The sequence below is a fragment of the Pseudopodoces humilis genome, chromosome 1, assembly GCF_049639895.1.
Source record: "Pseudopodoces humilis isolate 2021_Gansu_Grassland_sample_001 chromosome 1, ASM4963989v1, whole genome shotgun sequence".
NCBI lineage: Eukaryota > Metazoa > Chordata > Aves > Passeriformes > Paridae > Pseudopodoces > Pseudopodoces humilis.
In genome coordinates, this window is record NC_142200.1 from 86,649,607 (window position 1) to 86,671,490 (window position 21,884).

The 21,884-nt window shown below is 44.5% G+C and overlaps 1 protein-coding gene across 1 annotated transcript in view; it reads left to right on the top strand.

The window, feature by feature from the left end:
• Positions 1-12,417: 12,417 nt before the first annotated feature.
• BMP6 (bone morphogenetic protein 6) overlaps positions 12,418-21,884 on the top strand; it is an 89,184-nt gene continuing 79,717 nt past the window's right edge. The window contains exon 1 of the mRNA XM_014254494.2: positions 12,418-12,853. Within this exon, the coding sequence (XP_014109969.2) occupies positions 12,427-12,853 (427 nt within the window). The 5' untranslated portion in view covers positions 12,418-12,426. The remainder of the gene's footprint in view (positions 12,854-21,884) is intronic.

The following is a 21,884-nucleotide window of genomic DNA, read 5'->3' on the forward strand; positions in this document are numbered from 1 at the left end:
TTCCCATTTTCTCTACCCTGGAAAAGATTCAAAAACTAATCGTTTACTTACAGTGTTACCATGACTAATGGTAGCCACAGCTAAAAAATGTGCTGCAACAAAAATTCTGTCAGGTTTTTTCAGCTGGGCACAGAACACAAAAATAGAAATAATTTTTTTTACATGTGTTTACTTAAAGGTAAGGCAGAAAGGATTATGATAGTTTATTCCTAACTGAAACTTAAGGTCATTTGCCATTTTAGTAATCCAGCAAAGCAATCCCAGTCCCAGTGTTTTCCTTATCATATCCTTGAAAGACAGAGATACATGGGAAATCCTGTGGAAGCAGAGGGCATGAAAGCATATTATTGATATATATTTTTTTTCATTGTCTTTGTGGGAAATTTGGTATGGAGAGGTTGGAGTTTTAAGATTATGGAGTCTAGGGCAGGAATTACAGAAGAAAAGGCAATTTTGAGGAACAGGATGCTGGGAAGAGGCAGGGCTCAGGGAAGGGGCAGAAAGTCTCAGTCTTGCAGACTTGTGCAGCAACACCCAGTTATTTTGAGCAGTGAAGCCCATGTCATTTTTGGAAGAAATCTGGGATGAGGACTAATTAGCTGTACAACAACTGCTGGAGATTATTTGGGAACTGAGAATTGATGGGTCTCTTAATTTCCTGGTGCTTTTCTTTTGAGAGTGGCATTTTCATGGCTCATTGTATATCCTTGAGTTTCCTGCTGGGTCACACATCCAGAGCTCACATTGCCTCCCATGGAACCACGCTCACCAGCAAATGGACAGCACTACCTACTAATTGTCAGAGGAGTTCAGAGGTTCTTACCAAACCTGTATTTAATTGTACCTCAATGATCATTTATCAGGAAATTTCATAAAGTCTGTACCATGCTGAGATGCCTTAAAAAAAGTAAAAAAAAATTGCCTGAGAGCAAGAAGGGGAGAACCGTAGTCTGTTTCCTATGGAAATTGCTCCCTTGAAATTTGGGAAGTACTTTGGTGGGTGGAGAAGTTTTCATTCGTTGTTACTATTATTTGCTTAGTGTGTCTTACCTGAATTTTCTTAAATTCACCTATGATTTGAACAAAAATACCCACATTTTTTGAAGGTGGGTTGCTCTACCTGTACTTCATAGCACAGAGGGTTGTATGCTCTGCCTTAAACAGCCAGAGATTTTAATGATGACAGTGTAATATAATAACTATACGGCCTCTGTGTAAAGGAAGTAGTTGATCAAGGAGGTACTTAATTATTCAATTGTTGGCAGTCTAGTTTGTTCTAATGCTTTCTTGGATCTGAGTTATGGTCAGATGTTGAAGATGATGATGACTGTAGGGTGCCTGGGAATACAAAGCACTTTCACCATACTGGCTTCAATGTGTTGTCATGTTATAATGATAACAGTTTATTCATTGTCATTAACCTGCTCAAATATTTGAGAACAAAGTGATGTGGTTATATAAAACTTTGTGCAAGAAAACACAACTCTCAAGATCACTTTAAAACACTTCTGTTGTCATCTGCAGTCCCCTTTGATCCCAACCACATATCCGCGTAGTAGCTCTGAGGATCTGTGAAACTTGTCTCTCTTTCTCCCTGTTTAGGGTTGCAGCTGCTCATTAGAACACTACAGGACATCTCTTTGAAGAAACATGGTGGTGACAGTGGCTGATCAAACCCCAAATGCTCAAAAACCTTGGGCTGCAGGAGGATATCCATGTGTCAGAATCCTGTAACATCTTGAATTTGTTATTAGAGGAAAAAGAGGCTAATGTTTAAGGAACCGTTTGGGAACCAGAAAAACAGGATTCAGCTCTACATCTAACCATGGAACAGATGTTCCATTCTCCTTGTTCTTTATTTCTCTGGGTGAAAATAGATACTTTTTTTTTCCCTGCAGAGACTTCATTAAGTGCTGGGGTATCTGAGCATGGTAGGTATCTGGTGAAGTAGGTATCTGATGATGGTAGGAGCTCAGATGGATGTAGTTGAAGGCCTAAGGGGTTATCCTCTGGTGTGAGAGTGATTCAATCCCAAATTATGTTATGTTGGACAGAGGTGTAGTTGTGTGCTTACTGTTTTCAGCCTGTGAAAACTCTGATGTCAAAGAGCACAGTCATTTAGCAAATCACAGAGCAGCTGCATGGAAGACCATGTTGACCCTTTAGAGTAATTCCCAACAACAGTATCTCGTCTCAGCATGTAATTTTAACACAGCTCCAATCTGGAGAGTTTCTGTGGAAAGGCAAGTCTTACTGCATGGATTACAGAGACTTACAGAAGGTTTCTGTATTTTGCTTCTGACAGTTTCACAGAGCCAACAAATTGGAGAGGATGTGAGCTGGAAACTCCTAGTCTGTAGCACTGATCTCATATTTTACTAATTTACAGTTTCTGTAAAATTTTGTTGATGGCATCAAGTCCACCACAAATATATTTCAGGGCATAATATGGAACAATGATAAATATTTATGAAAGTCTGTGAAGGGCTTTGTTTGAGTCTAGAAATCCAGTCTTAGTTCATACGACAGATAAATCACGTGGAAATGAGTATCAGATATCACTAGTGGGAGGAAAATACAGAGGTCAACACTCCTTTTCAGAGTTATTTCTATAACATGAACCTGCGATTGATATTATATATAACTTCTTGCCTCTTCAAATGTAAACTGAAGGGCAAATACTAAAAAAACTTCCTAATGATAGTGCTCAATTGTGCAGAGCATTCCTGACAGTAAAGTAAATCCAAGAAAACGTCTGTAGTATATGTATGCATTTGTTCTTGGAAAGGATTCCTCCAATTGCTGGTGGCACTGTCTGACTGCCCAAATGAAGTGATCCCAGAGGAGCTTTGGATCTCAGTCCAGACAGCCAGACTGGAGTCAGCACCTTGCCAAGCACTGCTCCACCCATCCAGGCTCACTGTTGGATGACCTGCACAGGGGAAATACATGGGTTTCATGTGAATATTTTGACAATGCCACCTTTAAGGATGCTCTAGGCTATGCAAAAATATTGATACACATGGTAAAAATCACTTGTAATTTCTATTTTTCAGGAGAGTGTGCTGGTTTTGTGTGCGATAATTTTTTTTCACAGTAATTAGCATGTAGCTAAATTTTGAGTATGTGCAGAAAACATACTCAAAGCCCAGGGAAGGAGAAGGAGGGGAAATATTTAGAGTTATGGAATTTGTATTCCCAGGTTACTGTTACCCACAATGAAGCCCTGCTTTTCTGGAGATGGCCAAACACTCACCTGAAAATAAGAAGCAGCTGATTAATTCTTTGTTTTTCTTTGCTTGTTAAATAGTGCTCATCTCAACCCACAAATTTTCTCACTTTTACCCTCCTGATTCTCTTCCCCATCCTACCAGGACAGAGTGAGTGAGTAGCTGTTGAGGCTGGGTTTCTGATGGGGTTAAACCACAAGAAAGGGATTGTGTTCTTGTCTGCAGAGCCCAGCCTCAGAGGGCCCTGAATCCAAAATTGAGGCCTCTTGGCCCTTTCGTCATGCAAACAGTAATTTAAAATATACATCTGGCACACTGCAAAGAGACAACATCCAACATCTGTCACATTCCATTATCTTGCTTTGAGGCTATTAGGCTATTATTAGTATTTAAACTAAATATATCTTCCCACAGGCTGCTGACCATAATACCTCATTCGAGTATCCATTCCTTTTATTGCCACAAACTATTCTGAACATCACATAAATGAAACTGGAACATCACTTGATGGAGTGTTATCATATTTTACTGTTTTATTTTATTTTAAATGGGAGGAAACAAAACTCTCCAAGTGTTGTCGTATGGTTTGAAGATTAAATGGATTTCCCTATCGTTTTGGGTGAGGGAAGTGAACAGAGGCTTCTCTAATGGAGATCAAATGCAGGCATTTGGTTCCACACTAACAAGGGCCCATATGCTGTCACTGGTGTATCAGATTTGTCTTGGGGCTGCAAGACTCTGGAATGACTGGTTATTTCTTTTTTTTTCTAACTGTCTTTTATAATTAATTATCTGACTCCTCTATCTCTTCAAAGCCAAGTGAAATAAAGAAGTTGTAAGAGAATAGAATTACTCTTAATCAGAAGTTAGCTTAGAAATGTTTCCTTCCCAAGCCAAATGCTGTATTTTTACTGGGAGCTCTGCTCAGCAGTTTGCAAATAAGTGCCCCAAACCTCAGGTAGCATTTTGAAATGAATAATGTTTTCAATTCACACCAGCACAAAACACAGTTGCTTGCCCAGGGCCAAGAGCACTGCCCTTCCTGAGGCTTCATGAAGGATGCTCAGGAAGCATCCAGCCTGCATCACAGGCAACTCACACTACATCTGTTCCCATACATTAAGCAGTGACTGTTTATGTTGCTAGGTCCTGGGACAGGATTTTCCCTATGGTTGAATGCAGCAGTCTCGGGCATTATTTCAGCCTGGACCAGGCAGTGCCATCTCAAATGGCTCCCGAGGGAGGTGGATGCTGGTACTGACCACAGGTGGTCCTGGGGAGTAAAGGAGGGGCGCTGTGGTCATGAGCCTCCCCTGCCTGCTGGGAGGTCAGTCCCAGAGAGCAGTCCTAACAACATTTAATTTCAAAACAGAGAGAGTGAGAGTCCTGCAGGCTTGGTGTGCCTTCAGAGGCTGTCCCACTACCCCTGCTCAGTGAGATAGAGGGTGGTCACAGTGCTCCACCCATCTAGAAAGTCTGAGCAGAGCATCACGTCGACACAACTCTGCAGCTTCTGGTGTCTGACCTCTGGCATCCTACACACTGGAGGTACTCAGTTTTAAGCTAATCCTATCTTCTCATTGACATTATTAATTCATTGTTTTACATTATTTATTATAGTACTGTACTTGCCAAATATGAAAACACTAACAATACATTAGGGGCTACTCTTTCTGCCCCGTGTGAGTCATCCTTTTACACAGGAGCAAAGACCCACGTGAACCTGGAGCAGATCAGCTGCCCAAGCCCCTTCTGAATGGCTTGCAGGGGCTGGATCTGGCAAGGGAAGGTTTTACCTGCTTTTCAGCGCTGTGACTGTGAGTCTGTGCACACCCCCATGCTAACCTGTGTGGACGTGCTGGCTCCAGGGAGCATGCATGCTGCCCAATGGCACCGGGTAGCCACGTCCCAACTGGTTTTCTCACCTTGAGTTACAGCAGCTGTGGATTCTCAGCCTGCATCCCCTGGGGACCCAGCAAGGTCTGGGCTGCTGGCACCCTGCAGGAAGGATAGAGGCTTCAGAGCTTGTGTGCAAGCTAGCTGAGACAGAAAATTCGAGCTCTTCTTTGGGCCAACAGTGCAACAAAGACAAGCCCTGCATTAGAGGCATGCTGTTGCTCTGGAAACTTGAAGCCTCCCATAAGCAATGCAATTACTAGCTGCTTATCACTTTTGCTTCACCAAGGAGGAAATTTATTAATTTAGAGAACACTAAGGACACAGAAATTCTTTTTTTTTTTTTTTTTCCTTTTACAAGGCTTCCTTCTAATAGTCTCTAAAGAAACCACATTTCTTTCTCTGTGGTTTCTACATACCTCCAGAAGGCAAATGTATAAAATCTCTTTTATCAGCCTCTAAACACTTCCTGTAGAAAGAAAAAAGATGACTCTTATTTTTCTGAGTTACCTCATCTTGAGCTGGCATGGAAACTTGTTTAGTGCACAATGGCAGCTGCATCTTTTCAGCTAAAACTGATATACAGCTGCCACTTACCTCAGCTCTTCTCCTGACTTGTTAACAAAGTTATTATTGCAATGTGCACCTCTTAAATCTAAATGTTAAGTGGTGTTTGAAAACAATTCATGTCCTCTTTCTTCTTAGCTGATTCAGTTCCCTTAAGGAACTATCCGTAAGGCTATTAGCTGTCACAGTAAGTACAGGTAATGAAAAATATTCTCTTTGGGGGATGAGGGAGTGGTTGAAACAAAAATGTATGAAAGAAAAGGTTCAGCAATAAGACAACAGGGGTTTAAAAGTTTTCTTAAGCTGCTACAGTTCTTGAGTTCTAAAAATGCCTTTGTAGACTTGCTGCCTGGTGCAGTGTCTTCTGGGACCCTGCTTTTTCCTAAAATACCATGTTTGATTTGGCACTGTATGAGATGCCTTTTAAAGCAAAAGTGAATGAAAGCTAGTGGTGTCTAGTGAATGTTTGTAAGCGGCAAAGAACTGTAGGAAATGTGGTTTATTCCCCAGAGCTTGAGGAGACCACAAGGCAGAAAACCCCTTGGTGGCAGCTCTTCTGGAAGAAGGAGTAATGGTGGCAGTGGGGAAGCCCTGGAGATGGCTGAGGATGGGAAAAAGCACCAAGCTGTCTGTCAGGCTTCCTGCAGCTGCCCCACCCAGGAAGGAGATATCCACCGAGTTCAGGATGGGATGGGTGTGAGGCCACTTGGCTTTCTGGTACAAAATAGCAACAGCCTAAAGCAGCAGGGAACGGCCTCTGACATTTATTTTTGGAGCATGTTTAGGACCCTTTGTCTTTGAAAACTTGCCCCTGAGTGCAAATAGATAAGGGAAAGGCAGTCTGAGTACAGTGGACTTTACAATAGGATACTGCTGGGAATGGCATTTGTATTTTCAAACTTTAATAATCTGGCAGTCCCCACTGTGGCCCCATGCTATTTGGGTCTATCCCAGATTTATTGAAAAATGTTGTTGAAAAGACATATTTTCACACTGGTAAGAGCAGACTTAATCAGAGTTACATTAAATAAGATTTCAGAACCCCTTTTTTCCCTCTCCAGGATGTTTTCCAGCCCCATTCTGCAGTGTTTGTGAGCAATTTTGACAGCTGTTCTTTCCTTAACCATTGTCACTGGTCTTGTTTTTTTGATTTTTTTTTCTTCTTTTTTGACCCAAGGCAGAAGGTTATGGCTAAGTCCTTGCATCTCCAATATACACTTTCTGGTGTTTGTATAGAAATGTGCACCTCTGCAGGTGAATTAGCTCAGGTATCCAGCCCTGAAAAGCAGCTGTAGGTTCCTCTCTGCTGCACGCCAGCCTCAGAGGGATGTGTGTGCTCACAGCTGGCAGCAGGATGAGGCATAAGTGGAAGAGAATTGTTCCAGCAGAAGACACTCCCCAATCCTCTTCTTCTGTTGGCAGGGAGCTGGGTAGCCAGAGGGATGAGCAGTGAGTACCTGGCACCATGGTGTGGGAAATACAGCTGGGTCCTTTTCTTACCACCTTGAGGTAGAGATTATGCACTAATTCTAGTAACTGGCTAATGCAGAGTGCTGCAAAGTGCCACTTGCTAAAGCCAGAGTCTTACAGTTCATCCTCATGTTATGAGCTGCCACCACTGGTGCTCATTTTTTCTAGTCAGTATGCCAGACAATGCTAGAGGGACACTGGCTGATGGCTCACCAGCTGACACCAGCAGAAGGTGAAGTCAGGGCCTCTCCTCCTCTTGTCATCTCTTTTGCAACATTCATGTTCTTGCAGCCAGGTACCTCTCTAGTTTTCATTGTTCAGAAGAAATTCGGTTCTTTCTATGAGATACCACTAGCGATAAAGGAAATTAAAAGCAAATACCATGAAAAGACCCAGAAAAATTATATCCATTAAATATCAATGATACAATATTATGATTTATTATAATACTGCAAATTAATATTTACTTAAGTGTTGCAATTTCAGGTCAGATTCCCTTGATATTGTTGACTTCAAATAAAACTTAAGATATCATTGTTCATACATAAGTAGATCCTTGATAGGCTAAAGGTGGTGGCCAGTATTGGAACAGAGTTGGAATTGTTTGTGAACCTTGTACAGGGACTTATTTCACTTTTAACTGTTAGCTTTTGCAGGGATAGCAGTCCAGTCGTGTTACTGAATTGATATTTATAACCATTTAAAAAAGTGTTCTGATCTGGGAAATTACCATTGTGTATTTTTAGATCAGATTTCTGAGTAGAGAGAGTAGTGGTTTGCTATGTGCAAATAAGATGATGTTACTATTTTTCGACGGCTGCTACTTGCAGTGGAGAAAGTTCGTTCAGCAAGCAAAAAGAAAAATTTGAGCTTTCAGAGCAAATGCTGTTTTTAGCCAGCTTCAATCTTTGAACTAAGATTATACTCAACCACTCTTTCTCATTGCACAAGGAGACTTTGGAAACCGATACACTAAAATTAGGAGGCATGTTTGCATTTGCAACCTCCCTGAGTGCAGCGCTGCAAATAGTTCATTCCAGCTATGTCATTATTGTACAACATAGGGTTTGGGGATTTTTTTAGAAAGCAAATGTCATTACTTACATCTCTTCCACATTGCTTTAAAAAAAAATACCCACTTTGTTTGGCAAAATGAATGTGAAGACCGAAGCTGCCCTTACTGCAGTGTCCTTGCTGACCCCATAAGCATAGGAGCCTGGGTTTGTCACAGGAGCTTTGGCAGCCAGTGGTTCATCTGGGGAGAAGGTGTGAATGCAAAGTTGTGGCTTTTTCTGTGCTCAGGAGATAGAGAAGGGATCACTAGAATAGGGAATTCTCCACTCTATTCAATGTATGCTATTAGTCCTGAAAAAAAATTAATCAAATGTGTATCATTCTGCTAGGGTTGTGTAATCCTGATATCTGGGATGCTTCACAAAGATTTTGCATAGTTCTCCTTATGAGTATGGATGAAGTAATGTATTTTAAGGCATTGTGATGAAAACCTCTATTTTTTGTTTGTTTGTTTATTTTTATTCTCAAGGCTTCCAAGTAAAATGAACTACCTCTCTACCCTTTCAGTGCTCCACATACCTTGAACTGCTCTTCACAACTTTTGCATAAGACAACGAGGAAACTTAATTTGCTTAAATAAGAGCAAGGAATGATTTGATAAAAGTAGAAAAATGAAAGTCCAGTAAATCCTCTTTGACTAGAAACAGGTAGCCCGGCTTTTAATTGCATACAACCTAAACACTGTCACTACCAGAAGAAGTTAACTGCTGTACTTAATCCTTGCTGGCACTATGCCACACCTTTGGAATGGATATTCTTTGGGGTACAGGCTCTGCTCATGGTCACGTATGAAAGACTTTCTTCATGAAGCACTGAGCAGGTGTGAAATTGTGTAGAGACTAAAGTTTGTCTTAAGGACAGAAAATTACATAAGGATTGGTCTGGAGGAGGGAGGAGACCTCTTTGCTTTATATAGAGGGGGGGTTGCTTATTTTTGGTTTGGGGTAGTTGGTTTCTTTTGTTGGTTTCTTTTGGTTTGATTTTGGTGTTTGTTTGCTTGTTTGTTCGAGAAACAAAGAAAAAATTATTTTATTGCTAACTTGCCAGCGAGGGAAACTTCGAGGAACAGACCCGAGTTTCTCCCCTTTGCCACCAGATGTCCATCATGAGCAGGGAAAGCTGGTGACTTGCACGATACCCAAAAACCTGGACTCGCAGCTTTTTTGAAGATCTGACGGCGAAAACTCGAGTGAAATTACGTGTTACCTTAGAATTTTGGACCGCGGCCATCCTGCGAAGGCTTCTTGGCAGCGAAAAATCCAAAATCCTGCCGGTAGGTCTAAAATACATGTTTAACTCTAAAAACGTGTGTGTCTCAGCCTGCAGTGGTTGTAGAATACAGAGCCATTGCACTCCTCCAGAGATTTTGGTACGCAGCTGTCATCCAAAGTCCTAAAATCCTTTTGGGAAACTTACCCTTTCAGATGGCAGGAATATCTGAAAGCAGTCACTGCATGTGTCCCCTGGAAGGAGACTTAGTCTTTCTCAGCCTCATCGAGTTGATGAGTGACGCTGTAACTTTCGTAGGTCTGATAGCATTAGCTGAATCCCACAGTAAAGCATTCATATCCACAAGCAAGAGGCATTTCCAGGCATAAGTAGCATACAACTCTGGAAAGCACTTCTGGAAAAAAGTGGACCACTTAAACTTAACAAGGTGCGATGACTTCTCAAGGAGGGCATTAGCTTCCCACCTAACATGAGGGAATTTACCTCCAGAATAAGATAACTTAAGAGGGAAGTACTGGAAGGTTTGCTGTGTGCCCCTGTCCTCAGACTCCTTTAAATGCAGATGCCCTAAGGCTTCCAGCTGTTATAACAGCTGTTTATCGCAGTAACTCCTATTTCAGATTAAAAACGTAAAGGTGATACACGTTTGAGAATCAGAGGAGCAGAAACACCCAAGAGCTGCTCCAGAGTTTGACACTGTCTGTTGCTAAATGTGTGCCATCTCTTCCTATCTTCGAGAGAAGCCGGGGACACTTCGGATGGAAGAGTTCATTCCTCAGCAATAACCGTGTAATGGGACACTTCCCTCTCTCATTGTCAAAACAGGAAGCCGAGGCTACAAAGTTCTTCTGGACACAGCGACAGGAGCTACACCCTAACAAGCTCAGAGACAGGGAAGTGAATGTCTGTGGGAAGTGGCTGCTCTCCTCCCCCACCACCTGCGGGATAAGTACCCGCTTATGAAACGTCCTTCACTCACCTAAGGGCTCCTGCACTTCCTCCCAGCTTCCAGACGCCCTTCCTAAGGGGCTGCAAGATGTCCTGAATCCCTCTCAGCTCAACAGCTTGTGCACCGAGCTCTACCCCTGGGAACCTGGGTTTTCCCAGCAGGATCCTACACTGCCTTACAGAAGGAAAGGTGTGTTGCTCACCTCCTCTCTGGGAGTGAGCCCTAGTCTCCTCATCTAATAAAAGCAGCCCAGTTGCTCTATGCTGAGAAAAGTGAACAGATGAACCAGCAGTACAAAAACTTCCCTGGACATTGCCTTCGTGAGTCCTTCCTGGGAAACAGACCACTTTCATACAGGCAGTGGGATCCACTACAGCAAAAGGAGCATGTTGGTCCGTGCTGTCACATGCACCCTCATTTTCAAATTTCGAGTGTCGTCACAATCTGGGGGGGAAAAAAAAAAAAAGAGCACAAAAGCAACTTGCAACTTCCCTGCCACCCCCTTTCTGCAGTGCTGAAATCTCCTTATAGACACTCTTTCCTATCAAAAGAGGTTTTAAACTATCCAGCATTATAGTGTTCCTTGACTGGTGTGGATCAAACACGCATCTGCAGCCTCGCTTTCATAGATGCGAAGGCTCAGAGTAATCTCCACTTCTGAAAATACCGTATTCTGTCCTGAATATTCTCAGCTGTGTCTCTGGGAAGCAGAATATGAGCTTATTGCCAGATTCTGATTCTAATAAAGTTAATGGAAATTTTGCCAGTGACTTCAAGTGGTCCAGATATTATTCTCGGGCCAGCTCCTATGAAATTATCCCAGTTCAGACCTAGAGCAATTGCACTGTTTTCAGTGAGAGAAGACTGGCTTTATTCATGCAATCCGAGGAAGATCCATGAAGTCAGAGATCAGGGTATGGAAGGGCTGCTTCTCGCTCAACCAAACTGCTGTTATTGGAGTGTTGGATGGTGTCTGGGTCTTTCGGTTTTTTTTTTTCACTTTTTGATGAAAGTGATGAAATCAGAGCTGCAGCACTACTGTAGGAAGGGTCATGTTCTTTTCTGGCAGTATAGCCTGCTCCACAGGATGCAGACCGGTACTCCATCGATCAGGGCTGGCAAGGGGTACCTGAGTACACCCGGCCATGTACCACAGCTCCCTGCTCAATTCTGCAAGATGCTCCAGAAAACAAAAAAAAAAAAGCAAAGAAAAAAAGCAAAAAAAGCTGTGTAACCCAAATGTTATGCCGTAACCCGCTAGAATGAGCCGCAACGCTTATTCAGATTTAGAAAACTCCACCTATTTTCAGGACAAATAGCCAACACCCACTGGGGGCAGGAGGGGTGGCCGAAACCCTTCCTTTAACAAGAAACAAGCCGGCAGAGTCCGGCGGCAGAGGCGGCCGGAGCCGCGGTTTGGCGGAGCGCCGCTCCAGCGCAGCGAGCCCGTGACATCCGACGGGGCCGGCGCGTCTCAACCTGCTCCGCCGCCCCCGCGGGGCCGCGCTACCTGCGCCCGCTCCCCGCCCCGGAGGAGCGGCCGCCCGCCCCGCCGAGAGGCGGGCGCGCTGCTGATTTGCCTTCGCTGTCAGCAGCCGCGCTCCGGCCAGCCCGCGGGGACCGGGGCTGCAGCCGCAGGAGCCGCTCGCTCGCTCGCTCCCTGGCAGCGAGAAAAGTTTGCTGCTCTTCACCCTGCTCCTTCTCCCCCCGTACGCAGCCCCCGCGGCCCGGCGCGGATCCCCCGGGCAGGCGCATGGCGAAGTGAGCGGCCGGAGCGGGCCGGGGGCGGGCCCGCCGCACCTGAGCGGCGGCGGGCGCTGGGGGCTCCGCAGCGCGGTGCCCCGCGGGCGGCCATGCGAGGCGGGGGCGAGCGCTGAGCCCCCCCGGCCTGGCCGCCCCCCGCCGGCCCGGGCCGAGCCCGCCGCGGGGGGGCAGGGCTGGAGGGCGGCGGGCAGCCCCCGGGGACAGCGGGGAGCGGGGACGTCGTCCGCCCGCGCCCGGCCGAGCGCCATGCCGCGCCGGCTGGCCTGGCTGTGCTGCTGCTGGGCGCTGCTGAGCGGCGCCTGCCGCCCCGCCGAGCCCGCGCTGCCCGCCGAGGGCGGGGAGCCGCCGCCGCCCGCCGCCCCCTCGGGCTTCCTCTACCGGCGGCTGAAGTCGCACGAGAAGCGGGAGATGCAGCGGGAGATCCTCTCGGTGCTGGGGCTGCCCCACCGCCCCCGGCCGCTGCCGCGGGAGGCGGCGGCCCCGCCGCCGGGACGGCTGACGGCGGCACCGCGCTCCATGCTGGACCTCTACCACTCCCTGGCCGAGGGCGCGGAGGGCAGCGCGGGCGCGGAGCGCGGGGGCCGCCCGCCCACCCCTGCCCCGCCGCTGCCCAGCCCGCAGGACAGCGCCTTCCTCAACGACGCCGACATGGTCATGAGCTTCGTCAACCTGGGTGAGTGAGGGAAGGAGCGAGTGGAGCGAGTCTGGGGCTGCGCGGAGCCCACCCGGCCGCTCATCCGTGCGCGGACAGCCCTGGCCCGGGCAGTGGGGACGCGACGGGGTCGGGGCTTTGCGGCCGGACCCACCTTGGTCTGCGAGCGGCTTTCGGCCAGGAGGGCAGCTCACTTCCCAGGAGGGGAAGGGCGAAACTCTCGCAAACAGTAAAAAAGTAATATAACCCAGCATACAAAACGGTGGGGGGAGAATGAGAGGAAGGAAGAAAAAAAATAATTATTTTTTTTTTAGTAGTCCTTGTTCTGATGGTGGCGGTCAGAATTTAATGATGTACTTCAGAATTAAACACACCCTAGTCTGCTTCTTGGGCAGCAGAGCTGGGGTCATGCCGGAGTACAGGTTGCACTCACTCTATGCAAGGTCCAGCAGTGCCGTGATGCCTTTCGAGCTCGAACAAAGTACAGCCACGCTACTTCACAGTGTCCTCGTCTTCTCCTTTTTAAATATTCTTTGTGTTTGTTTTTGTTTTAAGGGATCAGAGCTAGTGTGGCGGTGAATATGTGACTCTGTGTAGGTTATTCTGGTGATTGAGCACGGGGACATGATAAAAATCTGTTATCATGTGGAAATCTTGAATTAAGTTCTGTTAGATGTCAACCTGCTCTTCGAACAAATCATCCTGTCAGCGATGTGATGGGCTCTGAAGGGGGCATTGCAGTGGGAAATTCATTAAGCTTTTTTTACTTAAAAGACCTCTTAGTACTATGCAATTGTAAGGAAACAGTGTAATTAGATTCAGCCTAATGTGGAGAATGAAAATATTTCAGTTGGCAAATTACAGTTCCTTTTTTAAGGGAATTCCTGTGAAGCTCAAGAGTCTTAGCCGGTCAGCTGAAAACTTTGCCTTTTTACTTGTGCTGCCAGAGCTGTGTGCCAGAAAGACAACAGCTTGTCTTGTTTAAAAAACAAAAACAAAAACAACAACAAAAGAAACCCAACCAAAAAAAAAAAAAACCACAAACCCAATTTGTTGTGTGTTTACTCATTTGGAGCAGGGATATGTCACTGCAGCAGGAAATATCTCAGAACTCCCGGTGCTGGTACAGGTGTTCAGTAGCTTTGTACCATGCTGTGTTCATCTAGAACAAGACCTGATTAATTTCTGTACCTGATGAAAATCACGTAGTAGGTTAGAAGAGTTATAAATAGTTGTTGAAGGATTTGTCTACGTTAAAAGCGAGGTGACCACAACTTGTGTGGGTACAGCTGAGCTGCCTTAGGTGCTCAAACCTTCCAGGAGCGTGGAGCCCTTGTTGCCTCTTTGTACTGCAGGTGTGTACCTGTTGGGGTCTCAGCTGCCTTTCTTAAAGACAACTCGGGGATGTTTAGGTGGTGCTGCCATCTCAGAGCTCGGATGCATTTGATGTGAGACATCCTGAAACTGTCCATCAATGAAACCCGTGCAGTCTGTGATCTCATCTCAGAAGCTGAGATCTGGGAAATACTGTACAGGTTTTAAGTCCAAAGGGCACCTGCCTCTCTTTTTCTTCCCTCCCAGCCTCCCCAAACCTCTCTGTTCTTTGAATACACAGAGCTACTGCTGCTGTCTCTGTTCTTTGCCATGGGGACTTTCAGGACTTATACTTGGGGCTGTGAATTTAAGAAGTGTGGTGCTGGCTGTAGCTGTCTGTAAGCAACCCCGATGGCACATTTTACTTGAGGGATGTGAAACAAGGTGCATGCAAGAGGCTAGGCAGCTCCCAAAAGAGCTGATTCCAGGGATAAGTGTGAACATGTGGTGTTTTAGAAGATAATTAGCTGTTTATAAAGCACCATTATTAGATTATTATTAGATGGTAGACCTGAAAGTATGCGTTTCGTTTGAAAATAACCCCTTCCACTCATGATTCAAATCAGTTCTGATAATTTGGATCTAGACACTTATGTAACAATGAGGAAAATTATTCCTGTAATGTAGTAAAATAGTGCAATTGAAATGCTAGTTACGCATCTCAGGAAGCATGAATCAACTGCAGAAATTTCTCATCAACTTCCAAATCCCGAGTCATAAACCATAACGCCATTTAATACGATTGTTTGTTACCAGAGTGTTGACAAATCGATGGGCTGGGACTGAACAGCTGTTTGTCTGTTTTCTGTGGCTTCTCTGACATATCAGGGATTTTTTGGTGTCTTTCACCTGTGTATTGACATTTACTTTTCCATTTAACAGTAATTCAGGTCAGAAAACTAGAGGAAGCGTAAGGTTATATTCCAACGTAGAAACCAAAATTTGATGGGAGAAAGCCAGCTTGTGATCTGTCAAAGTAACATATTAGATGCTGTCAGAAATGCAGCCAAAGATGTTTGGATCACAGTAGACTGGGAAGAATTCTTGATTTCAAGCACACTGACTATTCCTATGAGGTACATGTCAAACAACCCTGAAAACTCACAGCTGGAGTCTGCTTATAAGGGGACACTGACGGAATTATTTTAGTTGGGGCTTTGTGCAAGTGACCATACATACAGTTACTTCTGTTCAGTTAAAACTGACTTCTGAAGAACTTTGTGTTCAACCTTAAAGACTTCCCTTTGCATTATTGAAGGGGCAACTACCAAAGAGATGTGAGGGGCCCTTTCTGTTTCCTCAGGGTGAGGAGTGTATGGTATCACCTGGGGATGCAGGTGCACGTGGCTGTGTGGGTGTCAAGTCAATGTGGGTGACTTGCCTTCAGGTGCTGATGCTGTCTCTGCTGCAGCTCAGAACCAGACAAAAGTTGATGCATCTCGTTGTGCTGGAAAGCTGTCATCTAGGTCAGCTGTGCAGAGGAGTCCTACTTTGTCATGGAACTTTGCAGGTGTTGATGTTCTTATAAAAGCGCATTTAATTTTTCCAGCCCTGTAGCCCAGAAAGAATCACTAGCTTGTAGTCACTGCTGATTTTAAACATGCAGGGCTCCAACTCTTCCTGACCAACCTATATCCTTCAGTCTGGGGACATGGCAGATGTGTTTTCTGTCTGGGGAAGGCTATGTTTCCATACGTGTTCAGGGTACGAGTCCTCTTTGCAAAGGTCTTGAAAAGCTAAGGGACTTGGGTGAGGTGTCGGATTATTCAGGCAGTGCAGGCTTGTCTCAAAGGTGATGGTGTTCTTGGAGGTGTTTTCTATTTTGTTTTGGGGTTTTTATTAAAGTGAAAAAGGAAGGTCACAGAGGTGTGGAAGTTCTTCAGACACAGAGAGGTGCTGTCTTACAGGGAGGACAAGAAATGCCAGTCTTTGAAATGGGGAGTCTGGGATTTATCTTGCCTGTCTGGTGATGTCTGTATCATAGTATGGGCTTGTAAGGTGTGGGCAATGATTCCCAGAGGGGCTGATTATAGGGGAGCTTGGTGTGTCCAGGGTTTCCAGGAGATGCTTAGCACTTCGTTTTATAAAGCACCTGGGAAGCAGTATCAGGGAAGAGAAGTAATTTTTTGTTCCCATTACAAGCAGAATCACATGAGACATAAACCAGTTGAGATAATTTAGATAATAAATTTAATCTATCAGGTTAAATACCAAAAAATAATTTGATGGAAAACATAACCTATCCTTGGTAAATCTGGTCTCTTTCTTGGGAAGATGATCCTAGAAGTGTCTATTTTGGATGTTTTCATTAGGATGAGGCATCTGACAAGTGCCTGTTTCTTTTCATTTCCCACATAGGAAGTCTGGATAGCTAACACAGATGGAAACTTCTGCATTGATTCACCGACGAAGCAGGGTACCAAACTTCTGTGCTGTGGAAGTGGCTGTACAACAGGGTTGTGGGGCTGGGGTGGGGGAGTGCTTTGTGGGCCAGCAGGCATCTTTGTGATACTGTTCAGCTCTCCTTGTAGGAACAACCTTGATATAAATGTGTGGTGTGTCCAGTACTGTTGGGAGAATAATGCCTAGCAATGTTTCTCATCTGGAAAATGTACCTTCCTCATGGCAGGAGATAAGATTATGTCCTCTGGGCATCTCTGGGCAAGATCCCTCTTGAGGCAGTGATGATGGATTGACAGCTTGACCCCAGTGTTCTCAGGCACATCAGTGCTGATGTGAAGAGGATCTGCACTCTGCCCTCTGTTTCACCAGCTGGTGTCTTCAGAGTAGTGCATGCAGTGCTAAGCAGCAGAAAACAAGACTCTCAAAGACTTTGCTACTTAAACTACATCCAGAATTATTTGTGTATCATGAAAGATGCTGTGAGGCAATCCTGTGTCAGAACATGGTCTTCACCCATGCCTTCCTGTCCTGGCATTCACATTGAAAGGAAAAACAGCCATGTACCTCCTACAATCAAACCCTAGGAATTCAGTGGCAGCCTGAGTTTCTGCCATGACCCAAATCTGGGGCTGTTGATAGCTGTCCAGGGAAAGTCTGAACCCGTCAAACCCTCCAGAGATAAGGATCATAAAAAGTGTGTTTTGGGGTGTTTTGTTTGCCTGGTTATTCAGCATTGTGCCTTTTTGTGTCAATGAAAATATTAGTTGATACAAATGTTAGTATCTAACAGCACTGATTCACTGTATCTCTGCTTTTGGCGAGATCAGTTTTCCCTTTTATTATAAGGCGCACAGGTCCCTTGGGAGGACTTCATGCAAAAGGTTGAGGGGAAGCTCCACTTTTGCCAGGCAGTCCTGCAGTCATCCCTGAAGCTTCAACACTGTTTGAATTGAGGTTGTGGTGAAAAGCCTCTTCTATATTTGAATCTCCAAATTCCAGGCAACCCTCATCTTTCCTGCAAGACTTCATGTGTCTGCTGGGGCAAGGGTGCTGTCTTGTAGTTCAAGGAATTTGCTTGGAGATAAATATAAGACTTGTACAAATACTTTCTCTCTCTCTCTCTCTCTCTCTCTATCTCTATCTCTCTCTCTCTCCTTGCCTATAAGGCAGCACCTTATGGGTGTGATGTCTTACAAACAGGTTTTCATCCTCTTGGCAGCGGTCACCTACCAGATTTCCTTCTAGGAATGATCTTGCTCAAATCCATAGTGCCTTAGGTGCAAGCAATATGCCTTTGTTCTGCACAGCTTTTCACAGGAGGGAAGCAGTGCTCCAACATCCTTACATGTGTTTCTAAAGCAGGTGAATTTTTTCATCTGAAGGATTTGGTCAGCCCACCTGCCTTTTTCCCAGTACCATGCTTGCTGTTGGGAGGTACGAAATTATGCAACCAAGATGTATCAGCGATGTTGCATGATTGTATTGAAGGGACCATACCTTTCATACTGTCATCCCATCTGTTTATGCTCTTGGCCACGTGTTGTAAAGGTCAAGACATCTACTCAGAGGGAATAACTGGAGTGTGAGATGCTGCAGATCTGGCTGTGCTGCCAGCTGGCTGTGTGCAGCCTCACTTGCTCGGCATGTGAGCAGTGTCCTCCACGTGTGTTCAGAGCAGGCCGATATTAGAAATCGTGAAGCTGGTGATGGGAATGAGTTTACTGACTTCTGCCAAGCCTTGTATAGTGGGCTTTGATGCCAAGACAGATTTCCAAGTGCCAAAGAGCAGCCTTATATTTGCTGTTCAACTGATGCAGCTCAAGATCCTCATTTATGTCATCTCCTTGAAGTAGCTGCTGCTTGCAAGCTGCCTGCTAGTGTGAAGCTCCCTGACAAGATGATTAAAGAAAGGGAAAATGGTCTTTTAGAAGTCTTCAGTTCCTCTGGACTTGGAGTTTGAGGGGCTGTAGTCATCCTTCTGCCTTTGACTCGGAGCCCTGGAAGATATGTAGCTCCTGGAAATGCTGCTCTTCAAAACCTGTTCTGTTGAAATGAGTGGAGGGTCATGTTCATGTAAGCAATTTATTCAAGTCTGACTGTCATCTGGACTAAGCTACTGGAACCAGACAGTGTGACATTAGTAGGATTATTCTCTGTCTTGTGAAAGCTTTTCAGAGCTTGAAAATTTACAGTCTTAGGCTTCAACATTTCTCACAAATTTTTCTTCCAGCAACAACAATAACAACAGCAATTTATTGTAATTGTAAAAAGCTAGTATTACTAAACCAGTCTTGATTACTTCAAGCCAAATTTTTAATCTGTAAAAAATTAAAAGTTGCATTTTGAATTAGAAACCCAGGTGTGGGGATGAGTTGGTGTTTGGGTTTTTTTATTATTACTATTTTTTATTTTTTTTAAAAAAAACAAAAGCAGAACTTCCTAGTTCTTTACCTCAGAAAAATTTGAAGCTAAACCACTTCTTATAAAAAGGTTTTCTTTTGCCAATTTTCATCCAGCTCAACATGGCTTTAGTTGAAAATCACTTGGGCAGCTGTCATGGATGTCTTGTGCTGAACTCCTGCTGGGATTGCTTGCTGCAGGCTTGTACCTCTGCCAAGGAGCAGTGGATCCTTGCTGGGTTTAGCCCGGTGCATTGCAGTGGTTACACTCTCTCTTGTACTTTTAAATATAAACTTCTAAGCGGTGTTTGTGATTTAGGAGGAAGGAAGTGGTGTTTAGACTTTCCATGCCGTGGAGTCACGTTTCTTTTTAGGTCATCTTGCCTCATTGCTAACTTGTAGGGGGTTAGAGGAAGGTATGATTTACTTGGGACGTAAACAGCCCCATTGTGTGTTTCTGCTGTATCCCAGCAGATGCACAGCTATGCTGTAAAGTATAGCCCACCTACTAATCATTTAACATTTCCATTTGACCATTTATATAGCAGTGTGAAGCAAAGAGCAAGCACTACTGGCCAAATGGAAAAACGGCTCATGAGTGAGAGACTCCCATTTGTTACAGCAAGTATCAGAGCCTGGGAGATGGAGATTAAGGAATGGAAAGCTGTCTTCTGCCCTCTTGTTTCTTGGAGCCTGGTGTTGAGTCACACCTAGATTCCCTGTTTGATGGGGCAACAGTTTTAAACTGAAAGAGGGTAGGTTTAGATTGGATATAAGGCAGAATTTTTTCAAACACAAGTAGTGAGACACTGAAACAGGTTCCCCGGAGGAGCTGTGGATGCTCCATCCTTGGAACTGTAGAAGGTCAGGCTGGATGGGTCTCTGAGCAATCTGGTTTACTGAACAATGCTCCTTCCCATGGCAGGAGTTGATCTGGATGACTTTAGAAGATCTATTCCAGCCCTAACTTCTGGAATTCTAAGTAGGAATTAAGAGGGCACTCGGGACTGGGATTCTGTAGCATGGTAAACTGAGGGTGAGGAGACATGCCTGAAAAACATTCAGTGAGTCGTTTCTTCCCACCTCTTTTTCAGCTGTGGCTGGCAGAGGCTGAGGAGTGGTGCCTTCTGCAGAGCTGAAGCACTTGCAGCAGGGGTGGCTGGCAGCAGCACATTAAGTGGCCCAGTGCTTTGCACCCAGAGCAGGCTCCCCCACACAGTGGCTTTGGGAAGGGCATGGGGCTGCAGCTGCTGCAGGGCTGGTGCAGGAGAAAAAAAGCTTAATTAAAGAAGCTGAGTCCCTGTGGGATTGCAGGGGTGTTTAATACCTTGTCATGGACTTTGATTCCTAAAACCTGCCATGGATTTGGACTGGCATTTCCTGAACTTTCAGTTACTTAAGAAACAGTCTTGTAGTGCTGGGTAGAGTTTTGGAATAGTTTTTTTTTGTTTGTTTGGGTTTTGGGTTGGTTGGTTTTTTTTGGTGATGTAATGAGATTATTTTTTGTTTTGTTGTTAAGGGCACAAAGAGTTTGACAGCGCTGCTTTCAGCTCTTTTTATTTTACGTAGCAGTGTTCATCATAGCACAATGACAGAATTGAATCAGTGGTAGCAACAGTGGGAACTTTTGGCAAAAAAGGATAATGCAGACAGAGCCGAAGTGTTCTGCTAACTAAAACAGTAGCTGTATTTTTCAGAGAGCTAGACATGACTGTTTTGATCCAATGTGGTGTTAATCACAAGAATACATAACTGCTTTCCTGTGAACTTTCCCCTTAAAAATATCCAATGATATCACCTGATGTTTTGCACGAATGCTCAGTATAACCAGAATTTAGAACAGCTGGCTCCATATAAACTTGGAACATTCATAGGTCAAATATTAGTGTATAAATAAAAACATTTTGAAAATGAAAACAGAAGCACAGTATTGGAAATATACTGAATGTGCAGATGTACTTCACGGCTTGAATAGCTTTACAAATTAATCAAGACAATGTTAACACTTGTTCTGAAGAATCAAATTTCCTGATAGTAAATGAGAGAGTGTTTTCAAACAGTATTCCAAAGATGTGTTATTCCATGTATGTTAATGGTTGTTTGCAGTGTGAGAAATGTATGAATTGGCTATGTGAAGCACTCTTTTAGCTCATATATATTTATTCAACCCAAAATCTTGTCAGACGGAGATCTACAGTTTCTTTTATGAAGTGCAGGCTGTAAAATGTGCCATGTTTAAAACATGCACAGGGATGTTTATGTCGAAGTGTACTGCTGCAGCTTTCTTATCTTGTTGCACACCGCATCGCGTTCGTGTGGCGTGTATGGTTAAGGTATTAGACACTCTGTTTGTACAAGGGCTAAAGGGTGACATAATGTCTAATGAAGCACAAGTGTTAAGCTCCACACCAGGCAACAAAGAGCACTTAAAAAATGAGAACAGATTAGAGCTCATGAGCAGGGTCTGATAGTCACACACGTAAGCCAAGAGGTGTTGGAGGGAGGAAAGGGTCGGCAGCTACGGTGTGAAACAGATGTGCCTTCTTGCATCCTTGTCTCTCCTGGGCTTTCCAGACCACTTGAGAGAGAAATCCATAGGAGTAAAGCTCTTAACAGTCAATTCCAGTCTTTTTACGGGGAATAAAATTATCCAAACAAGTTGGAAAATAAGTTTAACTGTAACTAATGCGCACAAGATGCAAAAGGCTTGTCTGCCTCTGCCTTTGTAAACTCTGTAATAATACAAAGTTGTTTGAATATGAGCACTTGCTGCAGCCTAACGTCCATATTTTTCAAACTGCTTTAAGATATCTGGATAAAGGTTCTGTATGAGGGATTAAAGAAGTGTTTGGAGCTTTAATTCCTTATGGCACAGA